We start from the raw sequence: 8,575 nt of genomic DNA on the forward strand, positions 1-8,575 counted from the left end.
CACAAGGACTTCGACAAACCCGTTACACCAAAGAGCCAAATGAGTTTGTTTTGCTAAGCCCTATTCCTTAGCAGCTGTGTTTCTGGCAAACAGCTTCTATCCCACCTAGGCTCCAAAACCAGAAGCCTGGCAGCAACGCAGGAGACCGAGTGCTTCCCAGGAATGACAAGGGGCTGCGGGCTTGGAAGAGGCGAAGCAGACAAACATCTGCCTGTTCTCTCCTTCAGCCACAGTTCGCTGCCTCAGCCCCACCACCTTGGGCCAGAGGAGAGGAACGGGAGGACAGGAGGCAAAGCAAGGGCTGACCCTTGCTTAGGGCATATCCGGGTACTGCTGGGGACGGGGTTTTGGGGCTCCGACAGGGTGAGGGGTGGGTGGACTCTCACCTCCTGGCGTAGTCGTACAACGCTCGTTTCCGCTCCTGCAAGGACAGATGCCGCTCCACAGGGGATTTCGCAAATTGCTTTGTAGCTGGCTGGAAAAGAAAGCACAAGAGCCCTCAGGAGACAGTCAAACAAAGCCAGGAAACCTCGGTGGCTCTGCAAGGACCCGGCATGCCAACTCGGTCTCCAGTTTAAAAATGCTCCGTTCCCCTGACATCCTGGCGAGTCCTGAACACAGGCCACCATGCTCGGGCTGTGAGCCATCAGACCAGAGGAGACGACACAACCACCACAAGTACCTTGGAAGAAGGCACAGCTACGGAGCCCTGGATGCCAGAAGCAGCTGCAGCCTGGGAGGTAGACGGGGCGGGCAGGTCAGTACCAGCCTCCTTACTTTCAGGGAGGAAGGGCACTCTTCCCTCCAGCAAGTTGGCAATGGTGGTATCCACACAGCTGGTTTGGGCTGCAGGGACAAAGAGGACCTGTTAGAGAGGGAGCTGCTACATCAGGACACTCACAACCTTGCTGCCATTGTGCTCGACAGCACAGCGGGGACAAGGTTTCTGCTTTCAGGTATGACAGAGGCTTGGCATGGAAGGTGACCCTGCTAATACCTCCGGCATCGCTTACCCAAGTCTATCCTGATGACCTCCAGAGGCACGTGAGGCAGCACCTCCTTGACCCGCTGAGCCATTGCCGTGATCTGCACATCCTCAGGGGCAACACCAGTCGGGCTGGGAGGCACCCTGGGTCTGGCTGCCAGGGGCTGGCTTGAGGCTGCCAAGAGAAAGAACAGCGGGCACAAGAGGGTGGCCTGAAGGCGCATGGCCTTTGAGTTGCAACAGCTCCGCTTTCTCTAGTACGAACCGGTGTGATAAGAAAGCCGAGCTTCCTGCACATGACCATCACGTCTGTGCTCAGGAGTGGTGGTCCGCTCCCTGCCAGCTAGCTACAGCCCCCAGCCTAGAGCACAGCGGCAGCCCCTGCTCCCCAGGAGGATGTTGGACACACCTTCTCCTCTCCCTCCATGCGTGAGTAACCAAGAGCAGACGGAGGTCTCCCCAAAGGCAAAGCCTACCTCAAAGGCAGATCCGTGGTCAGGATGCTACCCAGGACACCTACCTGGGGAAAAGGGGAGAAGCGATGTGTGTCTCAGCCTCTTCATGTGTTCGGTTTTATCTGCTGCAGTGAGCCGTGTGGATACCACACCCAGCTCCATGGCCAAGAGCTGCAGAAATGTAGAGAAGAGTCACATGTACATCACACACAACACGTACGACCCAGGCATTCCCATCTTGCCGGGGAGTATATGAGATGTACAGGCCTGCGTGGAGCCACGGCGAGGGGAAGAGGACTGGGAACTGATTTCTCCAGGGCCTCAGTGATGCATTTCAGTGTTGCATGGAGCACATGAAGGACCAGGAGTAGGCAATATCATCCTGCCAAAACAGGCTGACAGGGAGATACGAGATCTTTGGTACCGGAGCTATGAAGTACCCAGCACATAACGGAAAGCTGGAGAAACAATTGCTTTATTTGGTTTGTGGTATTATGAAAAGGGAGTGAAAGGTTTGAGCTAGATGGGGAGAGCCTTGATAACCGGCAGAAAGGATAAACGGGGCGTAGCAAATAGGCCATGGAAAAACTGAGTAATTGTAAGGGGCACTAAACACGGGCCAGAGTCCCCATCACACAAATAAACCCATCCAGAAATGCCCTTTGCAACTCTGCTTGCACCCCACTCTCCTCTGTGACCATCCCAAATTGCAGCAGTCCTACACATCCCTCTCCCACATCATCCTCCTACCTCCTGAACTCGGAGCGCAAAATCCTCACTCAGTTCTTCAGCTCGTCTGGGGACAGACGGCATCCACCTGAATGGGGACAACAGCACTGGGCTGACTGCTTCAAGGGCTGCTGGAGGAGCCAGCCCCACCTGGGGTCAATAGTGCAACCGTGCTATCCCCACCTCAGCTCTCCCTGCTCGCCCCAAATCTCTCCCCACAAGATGAGCGTCAAACCTCAACACTAGCTTGCAAAATTAAGGGCAAGGCACGGCTCAGAAGACAAAACTTGCTCATTGAATCTTTATTAGCACTCAAGCGTAGCATGTGAAGTATCTCCTAATGAAGCTCCCAGAAAGGCCCCAAATGAGGAGCCATGGCCATTTACATGAAAGTAGAAAACAGATCAGCAAGACTCGAGCCAGATATGGCCAGGGAAAGCTCTACAGGACAAAACTTTTCTTTGCTGAAATACCCTGACCTGTAAATCTGACTCCAAGCCCTTTCCGCTGCCCCTGAACCCTTATTACACCAAAGCTACTCAGCCAGGCTGGGCTCACCTGGGCCCCAGACAGGTGTCTGAACCACCTCTGCAATTCACAAGGGATTGCAGGGAAGAGACAGATGCCAGAGGACTGAGGTGCTCGCAGGGAATCACCCATGGGACCTGAGCAACCCTGGGGTGAATTACAGCACAGCAGCTAGCTTCAAAAAAGTATCCAGCAAACTTGACTTAAAAGCCCTGAGAGACTCCTCTCCTTCACCAACTCAACGCAGGAACCAAGAGCCCTCTCCACCTCAGAAGCTGGTCCAGAAGCTGGACCTGGCATGGACCAAATAATGCTGAACAAAGCCATGCTGAGACACCACAGTGAGGGTGCACATTAGTGCATACCAAAAGATCTCTTACTACAACGGCAAAAACGTCAGGCTCTCTGCCCACCCTAAACCCTTCCCCAAATGAAAGAGAGAGAAAGAGATAGTACCTTACTTCATATACGGTGAAGGGAACAAAGAAGGTCCAGAGCAGCTCTGTCACCCAGGAGGAGTCAGCCACACTCTGGGGAAGAGAGCACAATGAGATCACGGCCCACAAAACACGAGCTAGTCAGGTCTCCGTCAGGGAAGCAGGCGGGCGGAACACAGCTAAGCCATGGCAGCGACTAACAGATACGTGGGCAGAGAGATGTGGAGGACCGGGAAAGAGGGAACGGCAAACCCAGTGCACAGTGAGGGCAAGCCCCAGGGCAGATTCACCTTCATTAGTCTTCATCAGGCAGAGCAAGAGAGTCAAAGTTTTCACTGCTCCAAGTCATCTCTTCCTCCCACTAGGACAGCAAGATTTTCCCTCGATTTCTTCACATTCTCTACCAGACGGGGCCTTTAGAAAGGACAGAAAACGCCTTCCGGCCTACTACAATGCTTCCTTAGAATTGTGAACACTCCTCCTCCCTTATTCTGATGGGAACAGCCCCTGTAATGTCTCAACTCCTGTAAGCTTTATCTCTTCATTTCCAAACAGGCTGCATTGGGAAGTCTTAAACAACTCTTCTCTTTGAAGATAAATCATTAAAGGTGAGCTTTGAGTAATAAATTACTTTCTTCCTTTTTCTAAAAATTAGTAAATAACCTTTTCCCTAAGAAGTACTGCAATGCCTGCCAGCAGAGAGCACTGGAACAGGCACTGCAAAGTGGTGGGCTCTCCATCCTTCTCAGTGAGACTCAGCCCCGAGGAGCCAGACCATACTCAGAAGCCAGTCTGACTGTGAGCAGAAAACTGAACTGAAGGTTGCCTCCAGAGATTGTCCCCAACCTACGCTTTTCAGTGATTCCACAGAATTTGCTACTGAATGGACATTGTTCCTAGGATTTCTGTAGTTGGTTGCTTTTATCCTGCAGCGATCAAACTTTCCACAAGCTGGTGAGAACATCGTCTGAAGATCTACAGCTCGCAAGGCAGCTGCCTCAGCTTCTTTCACTCCTGCCTTCATCCTCGACCAAAGCAGTGTGGCTCTGAGACAGGCCTCATGCCTGGTTTAGTCCATGGCCCAGAAAGAGGTGCTATAAACGAGAAAAGCCCAGAAACCACAGCCACCAAGGGTAACATAAAGAAGCCTCATCTCCTGGATGAACAGATCTAAGAAACCTAAAATCAAATGCCTTACAGTGATGTCAATAGCCAGACTTCAGTTACACTGCCTTGTGCCACAGAACAAAGCCCTCCTTCAAGGTTCCAGCCAACTGGACCTGGAGAAAATTATTTCTTAAACTCAAATTTGGTGGTTTGCTCAGCCTAGTGTCTGATGTGTTTCATATATATCACATAAATGTCCAAGAAAGCTTTCTGTGAAGCACTGATCGAACCATTCAAAGTATCTCATCTCCAGTCCTTGGAAATTTCTGATGGTTTAAAATTATGTAAGAAACCCATCAGGATTTACTTAGCCAACGTGCAGGAAGGGCAAAAAGTCCTGCTCGACCTCTGAAGGTAAAAATCTGAGCCAAGAAGCGACTATAACCAGTACCTTCAAACAGATCTGCAGTTATGTGCGTGCTGTTCTCCCTAATATTCATGAAGGAAAGGATGCACAGACAAATATGCAACTTGTCACATCTCACAGAATTTCTCGGAGGAGACAAAACCATGAAAAGATAAGATAGTCATTATAAACAGTCCAGAGTGAGACAGCTCTCCCACTTCTCTGGAGTAATCATTCAGAAATTTAAAGTATCTTCTCTGTTAGAAAACTGCATCTTAAGCCAAAACTGAACTTATGCAGTACCAACATTTCGTCTCAGCATCTGCAAAGACTGCTGCTGTGTGCTTTGTCAGAAAAAAGAAAAAAAAAAAAAGAAAGAGTTCTCCACTCTTAAGCCTCTCCTCCAACATGCAAGCAGCTATCCACAACAATCTCTGCGCCTCTTTTCTGATAAGCTGATTAAGCTGAGTGCCTTTAAGTGCGGCTCTCTGGATTTTGCATCCTGCTTATGGCCTCCTTGTACTCTCTCTACTACGGCCCCACTTTCTTGGGAGCGGGGTTACCAAAGCTTCCCATAATATTTTAGCAGTTTTCATCATTGCACGCATCCAGCTAACACTGTGTTCCTCACCCTGCCAGATATTCCTCGTTATGAACCCCCAGATCACATCAGTCTTACAAGTAACAGCCGTTCACTGGATCACAATCAATAATCTAGCTGCTTCCTTATTCACTAACCCGAACTTTACCAGCAGGGATCTCAATATTGTCATCTGCAGCATCAATAAAAGCACTCAATAGCACTGGGCAAAGAACGAATCCCTAATAGAACCCTACTTTAAAAATACCTGCATGCTGATGGTTTGGTATGGGCAGACATGTTGTGTGACCTGCTGGTAAGTGGCTTTAAATCTATCCGCTGTGTCCTACTACCTTAAAAAGATGGACAATAGAGAATCACCTAAACTGTCAGACAAATATAAAGTGAAGGTGTCTTTTAATGAAGTAGATCCGTAAATCATACCAAGAAATAAGAAATTCAAAGAAATCTCACTTTGTAAATAAGCTGAGAAGAATTTTATTGCAATCTATTTAGCAGCGCTAGTATTATCACCAAGAACTCTGCCACTTTTCTGAAGGTAATGTTGCATCACGTTACATATCTGCATTTGGGAGGCAGGAGTTCACGAACCTCCTCCAGAGAGCCTTGCCTAACCTTTGGCACACCAGCCACTGTCCAAGGTGACTGGAACTATTCTGTCAAGCACTTTAAAAGAAGGGAGCTCACAAAGAGGAGATGAGACACAGTGATGCTATGGTCATGGACACCAGACGGCACATTGTCAGACAGCTGAGCCACCGAAACGTTTATCAAAATAACTAAAAGAGCATTGACTTAGCGGAAGTTCCCTGGGAAAGGCACCTGAAAAACAGCGTTAGCACTGAGAAGCTAGTCCTTGGGGTGACAGGACACAAGGCCAGGCTGCACTACCCACAGGCTTCAAAGCAGAAGCAGAATTAACGGCGTCGCCAAGACCCTCGCACAGCGCACGCCTCCAGAACTCCTCCTTGTCCTACGTCCCTGACTCACCACAGTGATCAAAGGCCTCTGAACTTGTAGGGCAACTGGCTGTACCACATCCAAGATTGAGAACGGCCAAGAGCTGAAAAGGAAGAATTCAGCAGTGAATGACCCCAAAGCTAAAACAAAATAACAACAGCCCCGCCGCAGGAATACCCACTCCTAGTACCTGAAGCGGAGCAAGCCGGCCCGGCCGTTGGTGGCAGCCTCCTCTGGGAAGAGGAGCAGTGGGGGGTTTCCTCTGTGGGATGAATACACCTTCAGGGAATCCACCAGCTCTGCTCGGCTTCCTGTTACTCCCAGCTCCATGAATCCCCGTGACCAGCAGATGAAACCAGGGGCACCGTTCAATGCAGGCTGCAAGGGAAAACAAGAGTAAGGAAGAAATGCTGCCCTGTCCTCCCCTCAAGGCCTGCTTTCCCAGATGACAGTGCGAGACAACGTTCCTACTTATCAGAAAAAATGCCTCTGGGGGCTGAGGGAGCAATCTGCGGGCTACAAGCACTAGTAGCAGAGAACATGTTACTGCCAGGCTTCAGCGACTGCTCTGGCCACAATTCTCTAGGAATTTGATTCCTAACCTTCAGTTCAGACTGTACCCTGTCTACTGCAGAAACAAACTCCCCCCCCCTCACGCCCTGGGCGACAACCACATTTCCCCACATTCTCTCTCGTAGTTCCTCACACGCTTGGCAAAGGACACACTACTTCCAAGAGTTACTTTTCTCCAGATAAGGAGCAAATCTACTGCTGTTCAGGATCCAGGACCAACCAACTCACTCCCAGGCACATTCGGAGTCTGTTGATTCAGGAAGGAACTCCACACACAAGGAATTTCACAAACGTACAGGGAAAGTTACACAGCCACCAGTCCAGCAGATTAACCCCACCACACAGCTCCCCTCAGTACTCCTCTGCAGCACGGTCGGCTGTCCACACACACACAGAAGTGGCACTCAATGCTGCAGGAAAACCCCACAACCCAGCCTGCTTCTTACACCACCTATTTGAAAGGCCAGAAAAAGATACAGATGCTAGGATTTGCCCACTTTCTTTCAATAAAACTAATACCCACTGTAACGTTTCCTGTTCCTCCTCATCCTGTTTCATTTTTTCATGCAGAGCCTAAGAGCGTGACACTACACCACAGAAAAAAACTCAAGGCTTGTGCAATCCGCGGTTAATAAATAAGAACTGAAGAAGATGATGGCAACACCTAAATTCTGAAAAAGCTCTCCATGCACTTCTGGAGAGAGATGCTTGAGACCTGCCATGCTCGGCTCCAAATTACTCACCGTATTACATGAGGTCAGAAGGTTGATGACGTTGTGATCAAATTGTGTCACGTGGTTGGCGATATACACCCTCACATTGACATCACGAAGCCGGGGATCACTTTGCCGCACAAATAAGCCCAGCACTGAGCACATCACACGTACAATAAACCTGGGGGGGGGAGGTGGGGGAAGCGGTTTCCTCAAGTCCTGCAGTCTGAGCCATTGCTGGCTTACACATTAAACAAACAGAACAGAGACCCGGGAATTCATGTGACTTGACAAAGGACACCGGTACAAAATGGAAACGGTACGACAGATATCTGGGACAGGAATTGTTCAGGGGTTGCAGTTGGGGCTGAAGGCTGCCTGCAGAGCTGTAGCTGCAGCATGAAATACATGGCAGCAAGCCGCCACAGAATTTCTTAGCAGGACACCCAGCTGATCCAAGTGTTTCGGATCAGTTCTCGAGCGCTCAAGAGGCAATTGCCAGCTTTGGTCTTGGCAAAGAAGGCACTTTCGTGGGTCCTGAGGACAAAGAGTCCTGAAAGCACAGCCCCTCATAAACCTTTGCATGAGCCAAGCGTCCATGGCTAAGGACCCCAGATGGGCGAGGGCAGCCCTCCCGCCCCACACTGCCCCACAGCAGTGCCTGCATGCCACACTCCCACCCCGGGCAACGGCAGGAGTTCCATTCACTGAGGAGAGCCAGGCTCACACACCGTCGCAGCACGCTGTCAGGCAGGGCGCAGCTGACCAAAAAGACGTGTACACCAATGAAGAGGCGCAGGACGAGGAGGCAGAGCCCCACGGGTGCGTAGAGCAGCAGGACCAGAAGCAGGAACCCATCGGTTGGAAACCTGTAGGGCCAAAGAGCAGCACAGACAGCCTGAGCGTGGCTGGGACGCATTCGGGACAGCTGGAACCCCGGCCGCCCACCGGGACGCTCCCCACGGACCACCCTGCGTCCCGCGCTCTGCATAACCTCCCGGGCCTCCCCAACGAGACACCCAGCCCATCCCGGGCCTCCCGGCACACCCTGGACCCTCACCAGTCCCCCCACGGAACACCT

At 50.8% G+C, this 8,575-nt stretch overlaps 1 protein-coding gene across 1 annotated transcript; it reads right to left on the reverse strand.

Moving 5' to 3' along the window:
• Positions 1-386: 386 nt before the first annotated feature.
• Positions 387-8,363, reverse strand: AUP1 (ancient ubiquitous protein 1; the record flags this gene model as incomplete). Its single annotated transcript, XM_009704590.1, has 10 exons — positions 387-475; positions 683-846; positions 1,014-1,160; positions 1,506-1,611; positions 2,191-2,257; positions 3,154-3,227; positions 6,239-6,311; positions 6,399-6,586; positions 7,525-7,675; positions 8,226-8,363. Coding segments are annotated over 10 exons (1,197 nt in total), but the record flags the coding sequence as incomplete, so codon positions are not given.
• Between the last annotated feature and the right edge of the window lie 212 nt (positions 8,364-8,575).

This window comes from Cariama cristata, unplaced genomic scaffold (assembly GCF_000690535.1).
Source record: "Cariama cristata isolate BGI_N322 unplaced genomic scaffold, ASM69053v1 Scaffold40527, whole genome shotgun sequence".
Lineage (NCBI taxonomy): Eukaryota > Metazoa > Chordata > Aves > Cariamiformes > Cariamidae > Cariama > Cariama cristata.